The 27,657-nt window shown below is 40.7% G+C and overlaps 1 protein-coding gene across 1 annotated transcript in view; it reads left to right on the top strand.

Moving 5' to 3' along the window:
* The window catches only part of TAF2 (TATA-box binding protein associated factor 2), a 60,464-nt gene extending 33,184 nt beyond the window's left edge, over positions 1–27,280 (top strand). Inside the window, exons 19-26 of the mRNA XM_063131083.1 lie at positions 827–1,020; positions 2,324–2,463; positions 5,371–5,440; positions 6,570–6,679; positions 11,497–11,726; positions 12,517–12,669; positions 13,226–13,331; positions 25,804–27,280. Coding sequence (XP_062987153.1) covers positions 827–1,020; positions 2,324–2,463; positions 5,371–5,440; positions 6,570–6,679; positions 11,497–11,726; positions 12,517–12,669; positions 13,226–13,331; positions 25,804–26,072 — 1,272 coding nt within the window. The 3' untranslated portion in view covers positions 26,073–27,280. The remainder of the gene's footprint in view (positions 1–826; positions 1,021–2,323; positions 2,464–5,370; positions 5,441–6,569; positions 6,680–11,496; positions 11,727–12,516; positions 12,670–13,225; positions 13,332–25,803) is intronic.
* The last annotated feature ends 377 nt before the right edge of the window (positions 27,281–27,657 follow it).

Raw genomic sequence — 27,657 nt, 5'->3', positions numbered from 1 at the left:
AAACTTCAGCTGGTGCAAAATGCAGTAGGAAGGATGTTGGTTTGGATCCACTTCATGGGCCATGTTCTTCTGATGTTATGCGAGCTATACTGGGTTTCAGTTCATGTCTGGACACAATTTAAGGTTCTGGTGGTTATAAGGCCCTGAATAGTTTGGGGTCCGGTTATTTGAAGGACAGTTGGGTCTGCAACAATAATCAATGGAGGTCTTACTCTGTGTCCCTTTGCCTTCTGGGATGTGGTTTGTTGGTGCATGGAACAAAGCTTTTTCGGTATTCACACCAATGCTAGGGGAATAGCCTTCCTTGGGAAACTTGGTTGGCTCCCTCTCTTTTAGCCTTCAGATCAAGACATTCCTGTTTTGTCAGGCTTTTAGATTGTTTTAATTCTGCACCTCGCTGCTACAAATAGTTTACTGTTGCTATGGTTGTTTAACCATTACTGTGATATTATCATATATGTGTTTAATCTATATTGTAAACCACCTTGAGGGTGTTTTGTAGCTGGAAGGTGGGATATAAATCAAATAAATGTGTTCTTTGGATGTAGAACTTTGTTTAGTTTACTCAAACAGAACCCCTATAGAAGTTAATGGGAATTACCCATGCAGAACTGATGGCAGGATTGGAACCTTGACTAGAGAAGCAAGTTCAGTGGAATGTGCCTTTGGCGGGTTAATAATAATAATAATAATAATAATAATAATAATAATATATTTATTTATTTGTTACCTGCCTCTCCCTCTGGATCGAGGCGGAGTTCTCTTCTTTTTTGTAATGTGCCATTCTAGAGTTCCTGTTTCCCCTCATTTTGATCTTTGGTTTTAGTTTTCAGACAACTATTACCGCGCTGAACTAATAGATGCGTTAACAAACTCTGTAACTCCTGCCGTCAGTGTGAACAATGAAGCCCGGACACTGGACAATTTAAACCCTGATGTCCGCCTTATTCTTGAGGAAATTACCAGGTTCTTAAACATGGAAAAGCTGCTACCCAGTTATAGGCACACCATTACGGTCAGGTATGTTACAAAAACATCTTGAATTTCTGAAAATAAATCTGAAAGCAGATCTTTCTTTTACTTCGTTCTTCTTTGCAATTAATATTGGTGCAGTTATTCTGATTTTGCAGACTGTAGCTTTTAGTAACTTTGCTAAATTGTCAATAAACATGCAAAATCCAGGAGATGGGGGAGAGATTTAATAGGCGCCTAAAAAATCCTTTTACAAATACTGCCTCGAGAGAAAATGCATCATTAGGCAATTCTAAAACTAGAGCATTTGTATTACTTGGAGCCACAGCTTTATTTTTCTTTTGATCTTGCATAACAAGAGGCTTAATGTTGATGACTTAAGTGTGTTCTGTGTATAGGATGTGAGGCAGTTCATGTGCAGTCCCCTTGCAAGCGCAGATCTCTGAAGTGCGGGGCCAGCAATAGGGGAATCCCATGCACGCAGCAATTTTATTTATTTATTTATTTCATTTTTATACTGCCCAATAGCCGAAGCTCCCTGGGCGGTTCACAAAACACATGGGAGAGGAGAAGGGGAATAGATAGTCCTGATACTTACCTGGACTGCCCCCATATTTACTTCCTAATTTTAGCATAATATGGATTGTACCTTCTCTCTGGGTTTTTGTTGCATTGGATAATCTATTGAAGAAATTAAATGTCCCATGCTCCATTAGAACTCTTCAGAAGTCAAGAAGAATCTTCTTTTATTTTATCCCTTTGGTAAAATTCTAACTAAGACAACTTAAAGAACATGAGTGGCTACAAAGTTAAGGAAATAACGAAACAATAAACTTATAGCAAAAACAATCTTATATTAAAAGAATAAAATGTGGAACATTTTTTAGAAGCATACACACAAAAATAATAAGCATACAGACAACAGTAATACAGTAATAAATCTGCTCCACAATATCTGTAAGTGAAGGCCAAACGCGTTTTGACTTGCGATCTTCAGTGGCCTGATAGCATAGCTCATTAAAAACATCAGTTCAGGTATGGGTTTTTTTGGAAAAAGAAAATACATGTGGGCGGACTCAGTTGATCCCAAATTCAGGGAATGTATAAAGTTGTCACCCCCTATAGCACGGCGAGTGGTGCCTCGTAAATCACTGACTGCCCCAACTCCCATGGATTCGTAACGAGCGTTTTGGTTAAGGTGAGCACCTGTTGTTCATACGTAACTTAAAGAACATGACATGAATTTGGCCTAATTGCTATGATGGTGCTAAAATAATTGTTTTTTTCTTGTGCCTCGAAATTCAGAATTTACAAGGTTGTCCCCTCCCTTTTCCTTCCCTCTTGTACCTAGCTGCTTGAATGCCATTCGCATACTGCAGAAGAATGGGCACGTCCCAAGCGATCCTGCTGTCTTTAAGTCCTATGCGGAATACGGGCACTTTGTGGATATCCGAATAGCAGCTTTGGAAGCGGTTGTTGACTACACAAAAGGTTTAAAATAGATTATTTTTCTTTACCATTCAGTACCTGTCAATGCAACTTGCATCAGCTCTATGAGCCACTTTCCTGTTTTCTCACACTCTTCTAACAATATGTCATGTTTTAGAATGACCAAGAAACACAGTCCAGAATAGTACAGTGTGGATAAGAACAGATTTGGTTCTTAATAATCACTGTTATTAAGCACCATTATCTATGTGGGGCTCCCATATGAGCTCTGAGCCTGTAAACACAGCACAGCTGGTATTGACATTTAAAGCCCCAAACAGTTTGGGGCCAGGTTATTTGAAGGAACGCCTCCTCCCATATGTACCTACCCGGACCTTAAGATCATCTACAGGAGCCCTTCTCTGTGAGCCCCTGCCAAAGGAAGTGAGGCAGGTGGCTACTAGGAGGAGGGCTTTCTCCGCTGTGGCACCCCAGTTGTGGAATGAGCTCCCCAGAGAGGTCCACCTGGCGCCTACACTGTACTGCTTTTGTCGCCAGCTGAAGACCTTTTTATTAGGGATGTGCTCCGCTCCGATTAGGAGCGTAGAAGCAGTAGCGGATTGGCCTGCTCCGCCTTACCCAGAGGCGGAGTAGGAGCGCACCGCGGACCCCCTAGAAGCAAGGCGAAGAGAAGCGCCCATTTTTCGGAGCTCCGAGTTCAGGCGGAGCGCTCCGGTCGCCATCTTGAAAACATTTCGCCATAGGATTGCATTGCGGCAAATAATCGCGCATAACTACGTTGTTTTAGAAGCTATCATTCTGGAAATTCTTGTGCACAGAGAGTCGTGGATGGGGGTCATTTTGAGACCACTCTCAACTTTCTGCGTTGTCTGGGTCGCGGGCTATATTTTTGTGAAAATCGGGTCAACCGCGCGGCTCAAACTGCGTTTTCGGCTTTTCGCCCATAGGATTGCATTGAGGGAAAGAATCGGGGATAACTGGGGGGGGTTTAAGCTATCATTCTGGAAATTCTTGTGCACAGAGAGTCGTGGATGGGGGTCATTTTGAGACCACTCTCAACTTTCTGCGTTGTCTGGGTCGCGGGCTATATTTTTGTGGAAATCGGGTCAACCGCGCGGCTCAAACTGCGTTTTCGGCTTTTCGCCCATAGGATTGCATTGAGGGAAAGAATCGGGGATAACTGGGGGGGGGGTTTAAGCTATCATTCTGGAAATTCTTGTGCACAGAGAGTCGTGGATGGGGGTCATTTTGAGACCACTCTCAACTTTCTGCATCGTACGGGTCGCGGGCTATATTTTTGTGAAAATCGGGTCAACCGCGCGGCTCAAACTGCGTTTTCGGCTTTTCGCCCATAGGATTGCATTGAGGGAAAGAATCGGGGATAACTGGGGGGGGGTTTAAGCTATCGTTCTGGAAATTCTTGTGCACAGAGAGTCGTGGATGGGGGTCATTTTGAGACTACTCTCAACTTTCTGCATCGTACGGGTCGCGGGCTAGACGTTTTTAAAAAATTGGCGGGAAAAATACCTTTTTCAAAGGGCTGAGGGGCAGAGTCAGCTCCCGGTCATGATGATCCCAAAGTTGGAGGAGGGCATAGGCAAAACAGGTAACTTGGGATTCTGGGAAACTTCTCTTTCTTCATCTGAACGGGCTTTTCCCCGTGTTTTTTAACACAGTAGCCCCACCAAATGCACAAACACAACCTGAAATCATATACTAAGCCAAGAATAAGAGATAGAAACACAGCACTGCTCCCCACCCTAACCTTGGGGAACAACTGAATCGATGTGGTGCAAGGGGATGAGCTCCCCTAGGGCATCTCATCGTGGACGTGCCCCCACTCTCTCCTGCACTGGAAGGCCATTAGAGCCTTCCAAAGAGAGTAAAACGGTGGAGCAATGCCTATCATGAGTTGAAGTGAATGGTCACTTTTCAGTGGTGGAGCAATGCCTGTTCTGAGTCGAAGTGAGCGTTTTACTTCTTCTCAGAGCTGTGGCTGTCAGTGTCTTGAACTGGCAGCTACTTCCCCCTCCCCCGGGCACGTCCCCCTATTGCTGGTAAAAGACAGATATAGCCTTTTAAAAAAAGTTCTTCTTGTTGTTTATTGAGCAACACTGCTGCTTTTAATTCCACCCCTCCTTTGTTTATTGATTGATTTATTCCATTTTATATGCATTACTGGCTTATCCTTGGCTCACTTCCTTATGCCCCCAGAAATGCCAGCTGCATGCCTGCCTGCCTTCCCTCCCTCCTCCCCTGCCCACCTCGCAGGGATGGTGTGTGTGGGGTGCCCGATTTTCAAAAATTCGCCAAAAATCAGGGGATGATGGGATTGCTTTGAAACTTGGCATGCGTGTGTATATCCCCATGAGGTGTCATGGTGCCAAACATGAGGTTTCTAACTTGAACAGAAAAAAAGTTGTATAATTTTTTAGCTTTCAATGCAAGCCTATGGGGGGGGGGAAACGGAGCTCCGGATCCGGATCCGGAGCTCCGGGCGGAGCGGAGCGGAAGTGGGCGGAGCGGGGGCGGGGCGGAGCGGCCCGATCCGGAAAATGGCGGATCTGCAAGTGAAGCGGAGCGGGGGGTCTGTGCACACCCCTACTTTTTATTCTCTCAGTACTTTAACACTTAATTTTAATTTTAATTTAAATTTTACTGTTTTAACTCTGTATTTTAATCTTATATCAATTTTCTGCGTGGTTTTATCCTGGTTGTGCTTTTTATACTGTATTTTGTATTTGTGCTTTTAACCTGTTGGTTGTTTTATTGTGGTTTTAATTTTTGTGAACCGCCCAGAGAGCTTCGGCTATTGGGCGGTATAAAAATGTAATAAATAAATAAATAAATAAATATTCCCAGTCCACTTCTTCCAGATTTTTTTCTAATCACTTCTTGTTTGAGAGATTCACCATCTTGTTTAACAGGTAATACATTTTGTCTTTATAGTTGACCGAAGCTACGAGGAGCTACAGTGGCTACTTAATATGGTCCAGAATGACCCTGTGCCCTATGTCAGGTCAGTCTTCCTCAGTGGGCAGTTGCTAGGTGTCTAATTCCCTCTTGCTTTTCTTTATTTTTGAAAGTAGCTCATTATTTCTACTGGAAAAATATACTTAATCTATTTTCTAACTAGCTACTTAAAAGGATTATTGATTTGGGTTATAAATCTCAAATGAGTCTTTTAAAAAATATCTTATTGCTGTCTTGTTGTTCTTCTGAGAAGTGTGCATGGGATTCCCAGGTACTAGTTGTTCCCAGACTTTCTCAGCTTCAGAAAAGGAAATATATGAGGTGTCTTGTTGACAATCCTGCTAGAGTCAAAAAGAAAAATCTTTTGCATTCCACCAACATGTCAATAGTGTTTCATTACTGCCTGAGTCAACAGACTCTACTGGTTTCCAGTCTGGATCTGAGGGTAATTTGCAGTGATTAAGCAAGAGGGCAGCACTCCTCTACTTCCCTCAGAAACCAGAACTACTCATAGCCGAACCCTAAGACTGCAGGGAGGCTTTTGTGCTTTTCCTAACAACTCTCCGCACGTCTTTACAGAGACCTTCCTTCTACTTTTCAAACCTTGGCTAGGGATGGAGGATCTCTTTAAAAATGTTCTCCTTTCAAAAAATAAATCTACACTAGACCCTGTGTATTGGAGCACAGTTGGGCATCGTTATATATTTGGATACTAAAGAAAATATAAATTGGCTTCTAGTCCATAGCTGGGGGGGACAAAGATTATAAATGATACATTTGTAGTTGAACGTGTTGCATGTTGGTTTTTCAGTTAGAGAGTTTACCAGTACAAGTCTGTGCCCCTGGTGACCTGGATAATGACAACCTTTGAACACTGCAGCCTCTTTTCAGGTTTTTCCCTCTTGGTTTCTTTTCTTGTTATTTCCACTGACCATTACTGCCCCAGGACGTTTCTCTAAAATGGCTACTTGAACCATTTTTAGAATCCTGTGTAAGTTCATTGAACTTAATTTCCTAAGATGATGTGAGCACCAGGGGACAAGTTTGACTGTATACAATTCTTGTATAACCCTTTTATAAAAGCATGTAGCCAAATAAGATTAGAGAAAGTGCAAAATCTAGAAACTCAAAGTTTCAATGTTAATGTGGATTAAAAGTTGTCTGTTCTCTTTTAGGCATAAGATATTGAATATGTTAACAAAGAATCCGCCATTTACCAAGAATATGGAATCTCCTTTGTGCAATGAAGCTCTAGTGGATCAGCTCTGGAAACTTATGAATTCAGGTTAAAAAAATTAATCACTTACTCTTTATAAGAAGTTGTCTTAACACACCAAAAGCCTGGTGCTATGCATGTTTACTTAAAAGTAAGTCCTATTGAGTATAGTAGGGGTTATTTTATTTTGCTTTATTGCATTTATATCCTGCCTTTTCCCCATGGAACTCAAGACAGCATACATGTAATTCCCAGGCAGCCTCCCATCCAGACACTTCCCGAAGTCAGACTTAATTTCATCAAGGTTGCTGCATTACGTGCCTTGAGCCTTATTGCATAGGATTACAGTTTAAGGGCATACACATGAAAATTCTTTGGATTTTGTATTCTGTCCTAGCAGAACTTTCCCTAACATACAGGGTGGTCTTTTGGCTAGGACCGAATTAACCATAACGCTAAATATGTTCAGGGCTGGATTTACCATAATGCCAAGTATGTTATAAATAGGAACCTTCCATTATTGTTATTTTCTGGGTCTTGCTGTGTGTAGTTAACAGGTGGACCTGTCTTGACCTTAGAATGGGCTTCTTCGGGGTTCTGCTCAACTTAGCAGGTAGCTCATCCTGTCACAACAGAGCAGTAACAGTCTCAGGAGCCAAGTTGGGGCTCAGTCACTGAGTTGGTTACAGTCCTCCTCTACAAACTGTGTTGCAGCAAGAAATTTTAGATCCTGTGCATAAGTGTGTGTAAGTCTTACTTATTTACACACACACCTTTAGAGTTGGTCTAAAGTTGGTAATTCTCTCCTTCCACCTCAGTTCCATGCTTTACAATGGCTTAAACTCACTTATACCATAGCACCATCATGACTACAGGAGTAGCACCATCATGGCTACATTTACTTGGAAATAAGCACAATTTTGTTGTAGTGGGTTTTTTTTTACTGCATTTTTATCTCGGTTCTCAGACAAATATGGTCTCCAAATAAATAAAACTTATATTATTAACCGCCCAGAGAGCTTGTGAACCGCCCAGAGAGCTTCGGCTATTGGGCGGTATAAAAATATAATAATAAATAAATGAGAGACAGGACCTGCCATAATGCTTACAAACTAAAATGACAAGACACGCAAGGATAGGGAAGTGGAGGAGAAAGGAAATGGAGGGAGATCAGTTTTTCAAAGCCAGAATAAGGGGGTGAACTATAAGGGGACATTTAAATTAATTTTGGGCCAGACTAATAGCAGTAGCTGGCTCTTGTGGCTTTGACTGATGGATGGGGCCAGAAGGTTCTTTCCCTTTTCTTCTGCAGTCCCAGGGCATCTGTCAGAACTGAGTGTTCTTTCTGGCAGGCTGGCAGAAGTGGCCTCTGAAACTGCTGCTTCACTGGCCAATAGATGGTTCAAGTTGGTCTCCCCTTGGCTTGATGTTATTCCTGAGAAGCAGGGAGTGCAGCCTCCTCGTGCACTTAGGTCCCCTGGCTGAGCATCAGTAATCATGTACGTTCCTGGCTTGCTGCATATAGTGCTTACATGCAAACGTTTTTGTGTGTTCTTCTAGGGGATATTAATGGCTGTGTGCTCTCTATGCATAATTATTTTTCATGTTTGGAAGCTTACAGCTGCACCAGCAGGCAGCTGAAGCAATGTGGTGGTGGGGGGTGGGGATAGAACCCGCCTCAGTTAATTTTTTTGGAAAGATTTACCAGATGTCAAGCTCAGGAAGTAAACAGTTTGGATGTTGCCACAAGAGAGTTCGTGTTCCTTTCCCCCCCCCCCCTTAAGAGAATTGATTGTACAAAAGTTAGTCTTTAACTCATCGACCTTGTTGTAACAAAAGGAGTGATAATAAGAGATGTTCTTTATTTTTACTGAGTTAAGAGTATAAATCTCTGTGAATCACGTGGACCTTTTGTTTGAATTTTACTTTCCGTAAAGAGCAATTGCGAAGTCCCAGAGTGCCAGTAAGAGTATTTCTTACCCCCAGCCATCAATTGAGGTTTAATTGTTTGAAACGTGTTAATGCCTAAGAGGCCAAAGAGGAAAATAAATCTTCATGGTTTTCGTTACGTATTTTGGGAGTTTAAAGTGTCAGAATGTAGGAAGCTAAAGCTAGGGAATTTCAAAAAATAAAAATAACTTATATAAAATATTCAGTAGTATTTAAACTTTTATTTTTAAAATACTTCAGATCTCCTTCAATAGCAATCCAAGTATTCGTTAATCAGTTTGAAAGTTAAAATTAGAGTGCTTTTGTTGATGTAAATGAACAAATTAATTTGTACATCCTGCAAATAAACAAATTATAGTTGTTTTGTCTTTTCTAGCTATTGTAGAAGCCAGCATAGATTTAATTATGATTAAAAGAATCATTTGCAAAAGAAAAGAGAGAAAAAAACAGCCTCCACTTTCTTATCTCTTGGGAGACTTGTTCAAGTTTAGATGACAAGAACAGTTGAGCTTTATTTCATTGTGTTTTCCCAGCCATTCTGAAAAGTCTTATCAGTACAGAGGGGTCGTCATCTCTATAGACAACTATACAGTGTCATATGCTGCGGGCTCTTGTGACAGTTATATCCACCAGAGATTGTCTGTAATTTTCCTCTTTGCTTAGTTTTGTTTGAAACATGTGTTTCTTATTTTGTCTCCTTGCATCTCTTTCCCTATTAGAAACTGTCCAATTCAGTAAACTACTGATGCAGCATGTTTTCAGATGTGTCAAAAATATGCCTATTTTAGATACTTGCATAGTAAGCATATCCATTCACTGGGTGCAGTTGCTCCTTGTTCCTGACAAATTGTGTGGCATTGCATTTGCACTCTAGTTGCGGCTAAAATTCAGAACTGGCATTGCTGATTGGTCAGACAGCTGCTAAAGCCCACAAACTGTTTACGGGGCCAGAAACACCAGACACTGCTGCCTTTGCTTGGCCTTGTGTGCATGTTCAGGTGTGCACATGGCAGCACAAGCTACAAATGATCTCTGTACATTGCAGGTAACTGAAGCGCCATTGGCCTGGTGACTTCTGCTGCAGCCAATAGGAAACAAGATATGATGCAATCATGGTGACCTTTATAAACGTTCAAGCCACTCCTTCCATAAAAAAACAACCAATCTCGACCAGCCAGGACTGCTCTGGCCAGGCAGAAGTGGCAGAGGGGAGACGTGAGGTAATCTCTAGGCCAGCCTTCCCTAACCTGATGCCCTTCACATGCTTTGGATTGCAACTCCCATCTTACCATACCATTGCCTACCCAAAACTTCTGGAAGGCACCAGGTGGGGGAAAGCTGGTCTAGACTGTAGCTAGCTAACCTAGTTATGTGTGGCTCCATTGCAACACAGATATCTCAGGTGAATGAGAAAGGTATATAAAAGTATGTATGGTGTGGAGAATATGGATAAAGAGACATTTTTCTCCCTCTCTCAAAATACTTGAACTCAGTGGGGCCATCCCGTGAAGCTGATTGGTGGGAGATTGAGGACAGATAAAAGGAAGGATTTCTTCACACAGTGCATAATTAAACTATGGGATTCAGTACCACTAAATGTAGTGATGGCCACCAATTTGGATGGCTTTAAAAGGGTGTTGGATAAATTCCTGGAGGGGGAGGCTATCAATGGCTACTAGCCCTGATGGTTATGTGCTACCTCCAGTACCAGAGGCAGTAAGCCTATATGCACCAGTTGCTGGGGAACATGGATGGGAGGGTGCTGTTGCACTTATGTGATTTCTTGGTCAGTGGCTGTTTGGCCACTGTGTGAACAGAATGCTAGATTAAATTTATTTATTTATTTATTTATTTATTTATTTATTACATTTTTATACCGCCCAATAGCTGAAGCTCCCTGGGCAGTTCACAAAAAATAAAATCATGAAGAGCATAAAAACAACCAACAATCGAAAAACACAAATACAAAATACAATATAAAAAGCACAATCAGGATGAAAACCACACAACAAAAATTGATATAGGCTAAAATATGGAATTAAAACAGCAAAGTTTAAATTTAAGTTAAATTAGGTGTTAAAATACTGAGAAAATAAATAATGGATGCTTGGTCTGATTCAGCAGGGCTCTTACGTTCTCTTGTGGTTTCCAATGTTTTAAAAAGAGCCCATGGTTTGCACAAAGAAAAATTGAAAATTGATTGAGGCAAATGTTACCCTTGTCTGTTTTGTGGAGCGTGGGCTACTGTGAGTGGATAGGTGGGAAGATAACATATTAACGATACAATTTATGGAGTTGCCTGTAGAATGAGATAGAAAGGCCAGGTGGTGAAACTGCTGCTTTATCCAACTTGATTTAACAACTTCAGTTACAAATGGTTATTTGTACTATAGAACATAAGCAATTGGCTCAAGCTAGTTTGGCAAGGCATAGGTTGTTGCTAATAATATTTCAAAGTTTATCCTTTTCTATCAGGGCAGACTTTTCTCCCCTGATACTAACTGTGCTGGAACAAGCACTGTATTTTGTTGTAGGCCAGTGTATAAATTTATGTCATCCTGTTCCGTACAATTCCCTTTATTTGGGAGTTGACCTAGTTTTTAAGTCCCAGCTTGGTTCGGTGGGAGGCATAGTGATGGTTGCAATTAATTTGCGTTTGTTGAAATTTGGAATAAAGTTGCAGTGAACATTTTTATAACACTCTTAAGTAGTAGTTAGCAGACCGTGGGCCATTGTTACTGAGTAGTGCAGTATCTCCCATTGATTTCTGTTAGGACTTTGTCCCCGTTGCTGCAAAGTTGTGTGGTGTGTGTAGAAAGAGTGTCTCGTTTCCTACAGCCCTGATCATAGCTTGCAACAGAACTGGCTTAAGAAGGTACTCTGCTTGACAGTATGTGCAGATGATTGAGAGCCTCTGTTCTCCCTGTGCTTCCTAGGTACATCCCACGACTGGAGGCTGCGGTGCGGTGCTGTCGACCTGTACTTCACGCTGTTTGGTCTCAGCAGGCCTTCTTGTTTGCCCCTGCCAGAGCTTGGGTTGGTCCTTAACCTAAAGGAAAAGAAAGCAGTGCTGAATCCTACCATCATCCCCGAGGCGGGGGCAACTGGTCCGGAACCTCCTAACAATCCAAACAATCTGGGTCAAATAGTTGGCTTCCAAAGCATTGTAAGCCATTCCTTGATCTTGCACAGTCTTCCCCAGACCTCACAGTCATTCAGTTTACCACAATCGGACTGGCCTTCATTTTCAGGCTTTGCACTCATTCTCCTAAACCTGCCTTTTGGAAATACTTGTCTTAATGTGTGTCTCACTCATCTCTCTCTCTCACACACACACACACCCCAGTTTATTAATCAAGCCATTAAATTTTCCTCATTCATATTCCCCAATAAGTTAATTTTTGTCCATGCCCCTTAGAAGATCTAAGATACATTCAGTAGCCAATGGCAGTAGCATATGCATATGTGGCAAACTTTGCCTCATAGAGAGCATGGCTTTAACCTTTACTTCTAGGCTGAAATGTTGTGTATTAAAAGTGTTATCTGTAAAGTTCTTCATACCGGAACACATAAAGCTAGTTCTTTGATATTGGTCACAATCAATCGAATTATTACTAATATTCTTTCCCCTCCCTCATTAGTCCCGGTGCTTGCTCAGGCAGGGTCCGACATCCCAAACCTCTTTCTATAAAGAGTGTCAATCATTGTTTGGGAATGTATTGTTTGTTTTGGAGATTTAGAGAGTGACAGCTTTTTGCATTGTATTTAGTAGGACTGATGACCCTTTTATTCTCAGGAACTACTCCTGCAGCTGATACTGACGGGTGTTATATAAATTGTTTCGCATTCCCAGACAAATTATTATTGGTGTTTAAGTTCCTCCCGTTATTAATCTTCCCCCCCCTTTTGTTTAGATGCTAGGGTTTTAAATTTCTGGTTTTTAATTGCTTCTTCAGGAGGATGATCATCTTATTAAGGAAACAGCAGTCATCCCCCTTCCTCATCAGCAGGGGTTGAAGCGGAAGGCTGACACACCCCTTGGATCCCCACTGGAACCAGGCCAGATACTTGAGAAGACTGAAGACAGCAAAGTCAAACTCAAAATAAGAGTAAGTAAATGGTAGGCTGTTGGAGAGATTATCTGAGATAGCTTTTTTTTTTAATCAGAAGTGGCCAATCAGCCCCGTTCTTAAGCATCTGTTGATACCGCCAATCCAGTCATGTATCTGATTGATGAGAGACCATGCCCCTTTTGGAACATACCCTGAAGAAGGGACAGAGCAGCAAAGTAATACCATAACATTTGATCTTACGATGTCCAGATGCTGATCTAGTTTAATCTTCCCCAGAGTGTTGGGGAGCTGCTAACATATATTGGTTGTGGCTGAGCACCCCATTGTCTCGAACATTCTTTTCAGTTGTTTAATAACCATATCTTACATGCAATGAACTGTCCTTCTTGTGTTTTTATCCTGCTTAGAACTGCCTAACTCTGAAAGGATCAGGCAGTTAATACACAGTGCTTTTTTATGTGCTTGTTCATTTTGATAATTTAATACTTCTAAAATTAACAAATTTCTACAGTAGAATTTGTTCAAGACATGTTTAAGCAGATTAATCAGCCCTCCCTAAAATTCTTGGGTTTTTTTCCTGCTGATGTTACAGTTTTCAAACTCTCAAGAGGAAGAAGAGATTGATATGGACACTGTTCATGATAGTCAAGCTTTTATCTACCATCATTTGAACATGCTGGAAAGACCGTCAACACCAGGTTAGTTAAAACTGGCAAATCACTCATAAACTTCATATTATTTTATTACATTTTTATACCGCCCAATAGCCGAAGCTGTCTGGGTGGTTCACAAAAATTAAAACCATAATAAAACAACCAACAGTCTAAAAACACAAATACAAAATTTTACTCTTTGGTATGGACCTCTGGGCAGTATCCACTGTTATTCTGCAAACTCAAATAGTGCTAGCGGAAATCCTTCCATTGTGCAAGTGCTTTCACATTATAGTTGTGCAACCACACTTGCACAAAAACAACTTTATCCTGTTCCCTCAACCCTGCCTTGCAATTGAATCTGAGTTCTGTTAAGCAACGGAGTATAAGCTTAGCACTAACCTCTGATTTCTTACACAGATGGGTTGTATTTGGTAAATGGCATTATTATGGGTGCTTTATTTGTTCATTCATTAATTCATTCCATTTCTTAGCTGCTTTTCAAGTCCATAGTCTTCTCAAGGCAGGTTCTCCCATGCACTTCCTTAAAACTACACATTTCTTCACTTTACGTTAGAACATTTGTGGCATGGAGCTTAACAGCTGTAGCCCCTCAAGTGAAGGAATGACTTGCTAGGGGACATTCATTCTGTTCTGATGGTATCAAACCCTATGCTCCCAAAACTTATCAGCAGTTTCATATAGATGTTAAACAGCATCAGAGACAATGCCCTGTGGAATCTCTTCCCATCGAGAGCGTCAGCACTTCCCCAGCACCTCCTTCAGGAATAAACCCTCCCAGTAAGAGTGGAACTACTGCAAATTGGTGCCCTAAATCCTGAATTGTCCAGAATGAATTACCATAGTTGATGGTATCAAAAGCTGCTCAGAGGTCCAGAGAATCAGCAGGGCCACATTCCATCTCTCTACCAGTGAATGTTGTCAACCAGAATGACCAAGGTAGTCTTGGTCCCAATATTGGCTTGAAACCAGACTGAAATGGAACCAGATAATCAGCTTCTTTGAAAAGCAACTAGAGATGATTGCCAATCAAAAAAAAGGCAGACAGGAGACTGGCCAAAAGTTTCCCAAGTCAGCAGATCCCAGGGAAGTTTTTTAAGTAGGGGTTTAACAGCCACCTTCTTCAAGTGGCTAAAGCGTGCCACACTGACAAGGGTATGTTAACTACCATGCTGACAACACTTTCTTCACCAGCCAGGAAGGGATCAAGTTACTTCGTCTCCAACTACCTTACCTGTATTCTTAGGTGAAATCAAAGCAATTGTGGTAGGTGCTAAGTTGGTTTCCAGCATAGACTCTGACACTAAAAGGCATCCAGGTCAGATGTAAACGAAGTTATCAGCTAAAGGCCACCAGTCTACCTTCTGACTACCCTAAATAGCTCCACAAAAGAGCACTCAGTGACACAATGCTGGAAAAAAGTAACCTTTACCACCAATACAAGCATGGGGTAGACTCTTAAATAGCATTCTCTGCTGTATCTGGTAAGCGTTGTTCCACCACTTGAGCTTCAGCTGTCATCCCAACTATTTCCATCATTTCTCCAGAAGACCAAGGAGCCAACCTGGATCTATTCAATGAGAGAGAATGCTTTGGAGCAATTGTGTTGACTACTCTAGTCAATCCAAAGATCCAAAATTCGAGCAGGGTTTTGTAAGGAGAGCTTGCTAAGTCATCCAGAATCTTTCAGAGGGCAAGTTGGAAACCTATCAGATCCAACAGCCTCTGTGGGCAGATGGCTTTAATAGGAGGTGGAGTAGTATCCGTCCTACTCAGTACTCACCATATCATTATTTTTTACTTTATTTTTTTATTATAAGCTGCTTTGGGTATAGTTCATAGAGAGGGAGGTTGTAAATGATTTTTTTACATAATTTACTCAAACCGAACTGCTATGGAAGGCAATGTGCAACTACATTTCCTTTGTGTAGGCAATGGCTGTTCATCAGGGTTTTGGAGAGGGCCGATATCTCTGTGGTAGGGACACTTGCTGTGCATGCAGAAGGCTCAGAGCCAAAGACAATCTTGGGTGGCAGGGCTGCCTCAAGGGATGGAAACAACCACAAAAAACCATACCTGTGGCCCTGGAGAGCTACTGCCACTTGGAGTAGACAATGCTGGTCTAGGTAGACCAGTGGCTTGAGTTGGCTTCTAAACAGCCTTTACTATATCCAAGGGGTTTTGCCTAGGTAATTCTTACAGGTAATGATCCTATTTTACATCTTGACAGAAAGGGACTGACTACTCATTGAGTCCATGGGTGAGTTCAAATATGAAATCTGGTCTCCTGAGGAACAGGTCCCAGCACTACTTGGTTACCAAGGTGTCGTTTTTAAAATGAATGCCAGTTCGATTTCGTAATATGTCAAGTAACAAGAGGATAGCAGATCATCTGAATAATCTGTAAATGTGTTGAGTTATTCATGAAGACCCAAAAGTGGCCTCTAGGATGCATATGACTTCTCACATTTGACAAGTTTCCAGCAATGACTGGTGTTTTTCCTGTTCTGAAGCCAGTTTTCTAACATACTCTTGTACTGTCTCTACTGGGTTCTTTTTTTTAAAAAAAACCACACACACACCCCGATTGTTTTATTTTGCTAGGAATACTTAATGCATGTCTTCTGGGAAGTCTTAAATAATATTTCCTTCGTTGACAGGCCTTTCTTTGTCACTGATATTTTGCGACCACGTATTTACTAGCTTTATTTTCCCCGTGCCCTTATAACACGGTGGGCTATTGGGATTCTTGAGCTTTATCCAGCCCTCCTTGTGCATCCCTCCCTCTTTCAATTGTCCTGTGCTTTGTTAGGTGTGGGGAAGCAGCCTCACAGATCGAGAGAGACGTCACTGAGCCATGTGATAAGCAGAGGTGGAATCGTTTTTTGTTCTTCTGATGGCAGATAATGGATTACTGTGAACACAAGAAATGAAGGGAGGGGATCAGAGTGCACAAGGGGCAAAGGGAGCACGTGAGCCCAAAACCCAGATCTGACCTCTGAACTGTGCCACTGTTGTCAGCACTATATCTTGTGGTGGTGAGCTCAATTCAAAGAATGGATTGGAACACAGATTCTGAAGGGAGCAACTAGAAGGGTTTTTTGTTTCTCGGTTTAGGTTTTGGTACAGTAGTGCACCCACAAGTTAGTACCCAAAATGACTTGACTTAAAAACATGTGCTAAAGGCTGGTTTGTTTTTATCAAATATCCAGTGAACGTGAAACTGTTGGAATAAAACTGTTGGAAGTTTGAACTGCTGCTATTGAGACATGCTATAGAAATATAATGAAGCGTCCAAAAATAAAATTAGCCTGTGAATGCAGTGAATATTTATAGCTCTCTACTAGTGTTTTGTAATACTTGTTCTGTGCTATTATTATACCCGAATGGGGGGTATACGATTATAAACAAGAGATTTTGGAGAACCGTGCTGGAAAGTTTACAGATATTACTTTAGGGACCATTGTATCAGCAGCTGTGTGCTCTTTATTGTTCCGTGTCAAATGTGCTGGGAAACAAATGGACGCAGTACAAAACTGTGGAGTTCAGGCCTTTTGGCTGAAATTGATATAAAATGCAAAGCAGGCAAAGATGCTATTTTGGGATTTGCATTTGTCCCCTGAGCCCTGCAAGGCACTCTTTTACCTCTGAGAGTGAACTTGTCCTTTGACTCTCTAGAATATATAATAGTGCTGTGCTTTCCTGAAAATTTTGTGATTTAATCAAATTTTTGAAGTCTAGGAGCAAAGTAGCTGAAGCTTATGTGTTCATAAGATTGTATGCCAGTCTTTGCCAATTAACTGCCTCAGTTCACCTCCTCTACACAAATGGATACATGACCCATCAGTCTGAGAGGCCATTGAGTGTGACCTGTCACATTCCTTTTCTAGAGAAGAAAAGGGTGTACCACAAAATTTGGTGATAGTTTAAAAAGAAGGATTCGATAAATTAAAAGAGAGTAGTGATGGCTGGAATCTTCATATTCAGAGGCAATATACCTGTAGATGACCAGTTCCTCTGAGAACAAATGCAGGAGGTTACTATGTACATTATAATTGATGCAGATAAACATCTGTCAATTGATGCAGATAAACATCTGGGGCTGATTCAGCAAAATAGTTACTTGGTTCTTGGGCTCTACCTGGGTTTTTGTTTTTTTCAGGTTTATACCCTTTTTAAAACGTGCTTCTAATTTCACTTGTTTAATCTGTGGCCTAATCTACACCAAGCAGGATATTGCAGTATGAAAGCGGTATATAAAAGGCAGGAGCCACACTGCTGCTTTATAGCTGTATTGAGGTGCACTGACAACTGTTGGGACGCATACCATATACCGCTTTCATATCGCTATATCCTGCTTGATGTGGCTCCTGCCTTTTATATACCGCTTTCATACTGCAATATCCTGCTTGGTGTAGATGAGCCCTGTGCCTCTGGACAGATGAGAAGCCATTCACACAGTTTGGATGGCTTAAAAAAACATAAAGAGCAGGCACGCCCCAAAATTCCATTCAGGCCAATGGGAACTTTTCTTCCCATGCAAATAACAGGTGTGGGGACCCAAGCTACCTTCCTTGCTTGGGTCCTCATCCTGATTTTGGCCCCCAGCATGTGCTATTTACTTTTTAAAAGTCACTCATACAATTACTAATTGTGTGAATGATGTCTCATCTAGCTTGGCTCTGAGTTGCATGTGGTGGGTGTATGTGTATGTGTGCGCTTATATGTATGTATGTATGTATGTAAGAGGAAGGGGTGAGCAACAGGGCATATGATTCTTAGCCCAGACCTAGCTTTCTTTAAGATAACTAATAAAGCATTGCAGCCCAATATTTTATCAGCTTGTTAGCTTAATCTGATTTTTAAAAAAGTTTTAAGCTGTTGCACCATGTCCTGCTTTGTTGGTCCCTGGCCGATGGCTGGTTGGCCACTGTGTGAGCAGAGTGCTGGACTAGATGGACCCTTGGTCTGATCCAGCATGGCTCTTCTTATGTTCTTAATCAGCTACATGTGTGCCCTCCCTCACCCAGTATAATCATGTATAATAAATACACAGGAACTTATAAAAACTGCAGATTGCAGACACCGACTTAAGAGGCCTTTTAGACTGTAGAAATGCCTCTTCTGTTACAAAATGTATGAATCATCTAAAAGCAGAAAAATATTATTTCTTCAGAACTATTGTTTTATTCATCTGCAAATTCATACAAATCCAACAGCTTATTCAGTAGACTAAAATCTCAATTAACTATGCTATACCTAATTGGGTGGACAACCCTTGCCCTAATGATAAACAAACAATGAGCATAGCACTTCTAAAATTGTTATGAAGTTCAAGACAGTTCTGTTTGCACACTCTTTGTGGCTCTCAGAAAAACTGGGTGGGGTGATTTTTCATGTGTGTTTGCATTAATACATTTCCAGGCTGTTTCTGTTCTATCATCACTTCATAGAAATGGGAGTACTGTAGCTCAAGGCAAATAGCCAACAGTAGACTTTTTAATTTGATTAATGTGGGGTTTTTTTATAAGCCAGCTCTGCGTAGTTATAAAAAAAAATCTAAATACAATAGTAAAGGTTTTTTTCTGTATGAAAGAAACACGTGAACCTTGAAAAAGCAAAATTAACACCCTGTTTTCTGTTTGTCCAGTCTACTGTTGGAATGTTAATTATAACTCTGCCCTAAGTACAGTAGCTTTGAAGGGATCTGCACAAGCCCTTTTTAAGCCTCTGATGTCATTCAGGATCTGACTTCTAATATGAAAAACAGATTTTATTTGCTATTAAATCTTCAAAAACAGTAGGGAGTGTTCCACCCTCCTCCTTGCAAGGATCAAAAGAACCAAAAGACTATACTGTATTTAATTTTAAGCTTTGGCTTTCAGGTTATATTGCAGATCATAAGATTGTTTGTACATCATATGCATATGTGAATATGAGGACTCTGTTCTTGAGCACAGTTAAATCTATTTAGCAACTATTTAGCAACTATTTAGCAACTATTTAATCTTTGCCTTTGTCCAAGGACTCAATATACACATGGTTATATTGTGTGTTTCCCCCTCTCATTATTGCTATTGACCCTGTTCTGACAACACACTAAGCATTTTGAGCTAAACATGATGGGTTAGCATGTCATGTGAACCATGACTTAGCTGTCATGTGCACCATTCCTAACCATGGTGGCTACATAACCATGATTTAAACACACTCACTAACCATTTGCAGAAAAAGGTTAGCGGTCTAACCATGGTTTAGCGTGTTGTCCGGACAGGGCCATTAAATTGCCATTGTGACGTCAATGTCTTCCCTAGTTAAGAAGGAACATAGAGAGGTTCCTGCTGCCAAGGAGTTTATAATCTAAAATACATAGCGGAGAAACAATCAGGGGGACAAGGGAAAGAGGGATGAATGTGGGCAAATGCTGATACACAGAGACCTGGTATACACAACAAGCCTTTGTGGGTTAATTTACAGGCTGGGTTGTTTTAGGGTTGTGGGTGGTTTGTTAACCATGCCAGTGGCCCACTATGGCCAGGTTCGGACAACATGAAAAGCTGCGATTTACCCCTGCCACTGCTTGCATTTTAAAAATTGCAGCCAGCATGTGACAACAACCCCCGCACATAAATCAACCTATGGTGGCTTGTTATGACATGCACACAGACCCAAAGTTCAGTTAGAGTTGGGAATAAGGTTTTTCCCCCCATTAAATTTTATTTTATTTTGAAATAAAAGTTAAAAAAATAAAAGCAACAAAAAGGTCATACATAATAATGCAACAAGATCTCTAAAGAAAGAGAGAAATTATAATTCTTATTCTATCACCAATATGCTTGCAGAACATCTAAGTATGGCCTAAATACGAGCTCAATATCTAATGAAAGAATGAAAATGCAAGTCATACAGCATATAAAAGTGTGTGTGTGTGTGTGTATTAGTCAGAAAAAATATAGGCAATTCGGTTTGGAGGATTAAGAGGGTAAGCCCAAATAATAGGACTGGCTTACAAATATACATGATTAAGATGAGTTCTTTTATATGTAATTTCAAACACTGTGTAATGCAGGGGAAAACCAAACTTCAAATGTCTTAGGCTCTCTGAAGCACAAACATACACCTGTGTTTTGTAATGTCCAAAGCCACACTATGTCTAGGATTAATGTATTTGCTCAGTGATCCACATGGAAAAACATGCATTTTATTGCAGTAACATGAGGGATAGGGTTGGAGGACCTTTGGAAGCAACAGCAACAAGCATCATTAACCAAAATGAGAGGGAAAGATGAAAGAAAATAAGGTATATCGTAGTGCCCTCTTCTCTTCCCTTTTTCTTGTTCTTGCTGTTTGTAGTGGCTTCTGTTGTCAGGTATATGGGAAGCTGTTGGCCTTCTCCATAGGGACAGCTTTCCCCTCCTGATTCTAAACATCTGTTCCACGGCGAAACTAATAATTATGTTGGCCTCTGAACATCCAAAACCAGAGGAGGTGCCAAGTGGATAGGCTAGTATAATGTATGTTCTGTTCCAAGGAATATTAGTAATCACTTCAAAAGCAAACTCCAGTACCTCACCCTCTGCAGCTATTTCAGCTAGTTACTAAGAGAACTTGACTTAGTCTCTTCCATCATTGGGAGAGCAGAGCAGCACTCTTGAGGGCAGCAGGGCGTTCACTGTCAATGCATTCTCCTTAGAACAATAGGAAGGGAAGTCCTTGGAACAAGTTATTAATTACACAATTTGGGATGATCATAGAATCATAGAATAGTAGAGTTGAAAGGGGCCTACAGGGTCATTGAATCCAACCCCCTGCTCATTGCAGGAATCCACATTAAAGCATACCTAACAGATGGCTGTCCAGCTGCCTCTTGAATGCCTCTAGTGTGGGAGAGGCCACGACCTCCCTAGGTAATAGGTTCCATTGTCGTACTGCTCTAACAGTCAGGAATTTTTTCCTGAAGTCCAGCTGGAATCTGGCTTCTTGTAACTTGAGGCCATTATTCCATGTCCTGCACTCTGGGAGGATCAAGAAGAGATCGTGGCCCTCCTCTGTGTGACAACCTTTCAAGTATTTGAAAAGTGCTATCATGTCTCCCCTCAGTCTTCTCTTCTCCAGACTAAGCGTGCCCAGTTCTTTCAGTCTCTCTTCATAGGGCTTTGTTTCCAGACCCCTGATCATCTTCTGAACACACTCCAGCTTGTCCGCATCCTTCTTGAAGTGTGCAGCCCAGAACTGGACACAGTACTCAAGATGATGCCTAACCAGTGCCGAATAGAGGGGAACCAGTACCTCACATGATTTGGAAGCTATACTTCTATTAATGCAGCCCAAAATAGCATTTGATAAAGTGTAACACTTCATACATGTTGAGAAGTATGATGTGAAGGCTTAGGATTTATAAGCAACTATATAAATCAATTTAACTTGAGTGAAAATTGAATCGGGGGGGATAGTAACATGAAGCGAGTATAAGGAAATCATTGCTACTGGTGAGAGGCATGTTCATCTCTCTGGCTGTAGCTGCATCCTCAGTGGCGAACTGATTTTTTTTGGTGGGGAAATGATTCATCTTTTTGAATATTGACCATCCCCTAACCTTAGTGAGGCTTTCATATAGATATCTTCAACTGTAGTGTTACGGGTCAAAGTAGGGATGAGTTCTGAGTGCATCATCTCACAGACATCTATTTGCAACCGTTTGGGATGCCTTCTGACACGCTTCCTGTTCACATGTTTTTGATGTGGCATCTCACTGTAACCTCATTTTGGGAGTTAGTGTTAGAAAAGAATATCTCTGCTGGCAAGGAAGTGAGTATAGCTACTAGATTTCAATGACTGGAATCAACAAGAGTTAAAATATTAAGCAAGTCTCTTATTTTTCTAGTTCTATCTTGGCATTTGTGTGGAAGTTAAGTGCATACATATTATTGGGGCATTGCTGATATCTGAGGTCTTGCTTAGTGCATAATGTTTTTAAAACCATGGTAGCAAGCAAGGATTTTAACCCCAAATCTGAAGCTTACCGAATTTTGTTTTCCTGTGGCAAAATGGTAGGGTTTTGGTTTATTTGCCAATGAATTTCAGAAGATGTTTGAGAGCTATTACAAGCTTGTTTTGTACAGTTCGCTTTAAGTGAATTAGGGTACAATTCAATGCTAACATTCCTGGGAGTAAGCCCCATTGGGCACTGTATAACTTGTTTCCAAGTCAAGTTAAAAGGTATGTAGGAACATTAAAAACAGCAACAAGGGTTGCTGTAACATGATTCTGACAACTGGTATTTTATCTAGAGTTCTTAGCTTATACCTCTAGTTCTGCTTGATTTGCCTGCTCTCTGGTATTCACCATTATGTTCCCTACTTTGATAGAGTACAAAGTTCATTTTGTGCTTTTACATTTGGTTTCTAAACTTGTGTTTTGAAATGACTCTGAAATCTGGTATGGTTTAGAGTGTGTTAGATGTGTGTACCCAAATCATCAGGGGTGCACTTTTTATGTTCACGCAGTGAATTGTGGATGACAGCTTCATAGTTTTAACGTAAGCCTATAATGTAGAAGCTGTAATCTTGTGGTCAGGGGCTTGTCTGGGAATAGAACAAGGCAAGAAATCCAGCACATTAAAGATATGGTAACGCTGAACAGACAATATACTTGAGATTCTTGCTAACCTGTTAAGCTTCAAACACCGTGGTCCCTTCATAGGTTACAGGCCGTTGCCACCTCTGTGTGATCTCTCCAGTCAACTTGGAGCAGTCTCTTGCTAGTGCCTCTCCTATTTTAATCAGAAATGTATTGTTGGTGCCTCCCCTCCCCTCTCCTTTGCACACAGGTTCATCACTACTTAAGATTGTATAGTTCGAAGTCCCTGTAAGACATTTTATAACATCAAAACATTGGCTGGGTAGTTGTATGGGGTGAATTTATTGCTTTGTTCACTAAGGTGGGGGAAAAGTTTTCTATAGTGTATTTTCCCATCTAGAATTTAGCTTCCTAGCCTACTTACCATATAGGAGGTGGATCAGATCAAAGATCAATTTTTAGTCCAATGGTTTAAAATGTTTTACACGAGAGAGTGGATAATATAATGGATAATGTTGAACTTAAGACTACAGGGACTTGGGTTCAACTCACATCGAAACACATTGGGAACACAACCAGTACAGCTGTCTCTTGTTTGTTTTTTGGTTTTCAGCCTTACAGCTGTTTTTCTAATCCCAGTATTGTTACTTGGGTTCAAGTCCCTATTCAGCCATGAAGTTCAGAGCTAGTCGCTTTCTTTCTTTCTTTCGGTCTAAACTCTACTTCTCAGATTTGTTGTGAGGTTAAAATGGGGCAACCTCGAGCTCTTGGAAGAATGATGATATAGAAAATAAAATAAAATTAAAATTAAACACAATGTAAACATGGATATAATATTGCACATAAAATGCTCTGGATTCACTAGCCCTCTGGCAGGTGCTATTAAAATATTTAAATTGCATTCATAACAGATGATGATTACTTGGAAAGTCTGAATACATGCTTTTTAACGTCACTCAGGAAAAGTAAGTCTGCCTCCTAGCAGAGAACAAAACAACGTCATGCATGCAACAACACTGTTGCAGCACACACACATAATGCCATAACATTTTAAAACTTTATTTCTGCAGCCTGTTAAAGAAAAATTGTCAGGGACCTCAGAAATCCTGAAAAAGACCTAGCAAATGTGTCTGGGATTGGCAACTGATCAGAATACACATGTTGCTTTTCCTTGTGATGAACATGGAAGATAACAGGGGAAAGATAACCATTTGCTGAGTTGGGACCTCTTTATGTTAAACAAAAATTCTGAACTTGGATAGATATCCACCAAGTATGTTCATCATCACCAGCAGGTCCTGGTCCTGTGAAAGAACTTGCCATTATATTTGTCTGGGGTCACAAGAAGAAATATTTGTGTTGGAGGCATAGAATGAAGATACTGTTCTGTGAGTCAATTATTAAACTTTGCAGGTTAAATTGCATTAGGTAAAGTATGTTCCACAATCTCTACTGTTACTTTTGTTACTCTATGGGAGATATGTTAACTTCTGACAGAGGATTTAGTCCACAATTGATTCATGCTAGAGTAGACCCAATAACATTTATGAGACAAGATTAAATTGGCTACAGATTGCATCTTTATGGATATAATTTAAGCACCTTGTTATGACTGGTCTTCCTGCCTTCTCCCTCCTTTCATTCCCCGTTCTGCTCTTTATTCTTTCAGAATAATTCTTGGTCTCAATTAAAGAGAGACCTATTTCCATCTATTTTCCTGTTTAGCTTGTTTGATTTTCCTTTTCCATTCGAAGCTGCCATGCACATCATGTGGGGTTATAGATGTTTGGGTCTTCTGTGGCTGTGAGAGGTGGTATGATGTGGGTAATAGACAGTGACACAATTTACATGATTAAACAACCTATGGTTTGTTAACTACAGGTTGTTTGGGAGTTCAAGCAAACAAGCATGTTGGCTTGTGACCACTTATGGTGGGCTAAACAACCCCCTGGGTTCTTTGTGACATGCAGACCCAGAATTCTAGATTGTAGAGAGAGAACTCATGGTTTGTTCTTGGGTAATAACTCTGGGTTGTTTCTCCGTCAACAACCCAGAGATCCAGGTTTGGACATCACAAACAACAACCCAGAGACAGAGTGTCCTTGGTTTGTTTAGCACAGCAGAAGCAGATGAGCAGTCAGGAGCCAACACGCTCAGTCACTTCCACACGCTCCCAAACCACCCATACCTCTTCTTGTTGTTAATATTTATTGCATTTCTATGCTGCCCCATAGCCAAAGCTCTCTGGGAGGTTTACCACAATACATTTTACAAAATAGTTTAAAAATAGCTAACAAACTGTGGATTGTTTAATTTTTTGAATATGTTGGACTGGAACTCTGGGAGATTTGGTCTGATGTCACATTTTTAGCCATATCTTCCCTTGCTGATCTCAGATTCTCATATTTCAAAATGGGTATCACTATAAAGCTGTAAGGAATTGCATTTCGCTTTCTCCAACTGATGATCTACCTGGCCCAATACTGTGACTGATATCATCTCTTCGGGCTATCGGACAGAGGTCTTTATCATCCTTGCTATCATGTCCTTTAACTGGAGATGCCATGCATTGAACCTGATCCCACCCATGTGAAAACCATGTGCTTTCCTGTCGAGTGATAATTTCTCCTCCACTCTACTTACATCACCTGGTTTGTTCAAGGTCATGCAGGTTAAATTGATAAAAACTGTAATGCCATTTACATGCTACGTGGATGAGAATATCCATTTGATCTAAATTTTTAGAGTGGTGAAAAGCAGCTGTTGCAGAAACATTCTTAAAAACTTTGCAGTCTTAAAACTGTGTATATCTCTCTACATCAGAAGTTCTACGGAACTTGGATATAAGGCATGTGGTATGAACGCATGACTGGCTCCTGTGTTGCTGTAAAATGAAACTTCTGCCTGTCTTTCCCAGGTAAAGAGCAATCTTCGTTGGAGTTGTTGAACCTCTTGCCGATGCCCGTGCCTCCACTGCCTGGTTTTACTAAAGAGTCCAGCTCCTCCAAGCACAGTGAGCACCATCACCACCACCATCACGAGCACAAGAAGAAGAAGAAGAAACACAAACACAAGCATAAGCACAAGCACAAACACGACAGCAAGGAGAAAGAGAAGGAGCCTTTCACCTTCTCCAACAGCCCTGCCAGCGGACGGTCCATTCGCTCGCCTTCGCTGTCGGACTGAAGCAAACAGCTGCAGAGTTGATAGAGCATTTGGAAGCAGCGTGCCTCTTCCCATTTTTCTAGAGCAAAGCGCGAATCGCTGCAGCGGTTCAGAATTTATGTCAAGATCTAAATTCCACGTTTCTGTTCTGTTGGCCAACTTGCAATGATCAAGTTCCAGGGGGTGGGGGAGAGAATGGCTTTAGGGGTTCAGAGACAATTTCTGTGACAGTATTCTCCATCCATCCTCCTTTATAGTTTCCTTTCAAAGAGAGAAGCAACTCTTATTTATGTGTGCGTCCTAAATCCACGGCCCAACAGGGTGTCCTGCCAAAATGAATTATGTTTTAAACTTTTGATGCCTGTCGTGAAGTGTGTGTTAAGCAGAAGCTGACTGCCAAGCCTTCTGGAAAAGCTGCCGTCCTTTGTACAGCGTTGTATAACATATTGTAGACTTCCTGAGGCCTTTGTAGAATTCGCTCACCATTGCAGGTGTCACAGCATTTTTTAAGGCTTCGAATGGTTGCATAACCAAAGTAATACCTCTTTTTTTTTTAATTTTAAGATGCTGATTTTTAAAAAACAATTATGAGCATAACCCATTTCAGTAGAGCTGTGCTTGTTTGTATAACTTTTTTGTTCGCAAAAGAAGAAAAAGAAAAATACTACTGTGTGTGCTGTCCCCTGTAATCAGACTCATAACAGTATAATGAAGTTTGAGCCAAAAACAAACCCTCAAAAAACTGGCAAAGGAAGCTGTTCCATAAAATGTCAATTAACCTTTAAAATACTCTCCTTGTGAAGGAAAAGCCATTGCAAATACTTAAACTTTCCGGGTTTCTAGTAAATTTGCATGGAAACTCTCTGTCAGGATCCTTTTAAATGTGCAGTGAGTTTTATTAAGCCATTTTATTACACAAAGTAATAAAATCCAGCAGGTATTCCATTGAAGCGCTTGATAATTATGTAAAATAGGACTGCTTTTCAGCGCTTTGATTTCATTTCTCTGTAGCGTTAATGCTTTCCTCTTTCTCTCAACCCCCAATTTTCTAGAATATTTTGAGTTGCTTCTACAATATGGCTCAGAGCTTTTCTTGTAAATGCAGACTAGGTTAAGATTTTTTAAATGGTGTGCATATATGTGTATATATATATTTGTTATATATCTTATTGACAATGGAAAGAGTAATGCTGAGCCACAAAAAGATGAGGGACCGAAGATTTTTTTTTTTTAAAGAGAAGGTAATCCATTAATAAACACTTTTTATACAATGTGCTGTTGAGTGTTACATATTCTTACTGTGTATAAATATCAGTGTAAAAACACATGCCAGTGAGGAAAAAATGCATTCCAACATGCAAGCTTGGGTCTCATGTTTCTGGCTAATACTATATTACCTAAAAAGTGCGGTTTGGCTTCCATTCTGGCCTTTCGGAGTGAGATTATAATAAATGTCTTGGATAATAACACTAATGTCATTGCTGGTTTTTAGCTGACCTGGTATTGGTTCAGAGTTATCTTCATGCTTAAGTTTATTGCTTTGATAAGAAGTATTTCACTTCTACTGTTGAGGGGCATGCAGTTTGCTTAATTACAAATCAGAAAT

Source organism: Elgaria multicarinata, chromosome 7 (assembly GCF_023053635.1).
Source record: "Elgaria multicarinata webbii isolate HBS135686 ecotype San Diego chromosome 7, rElgMul1.1.pri, whole genome shotgun sequence".
In the NCBI taxonomy this organism is placed as follows: Eukaryota; Metazoa; Chordata; class Lepidosauria; order Squamata; family Anguidae; genus Elgaria; species Elgaria multicarinata.
This window is presented reverse-complemented; position numbering and strand designations above follow the sequence as displayed.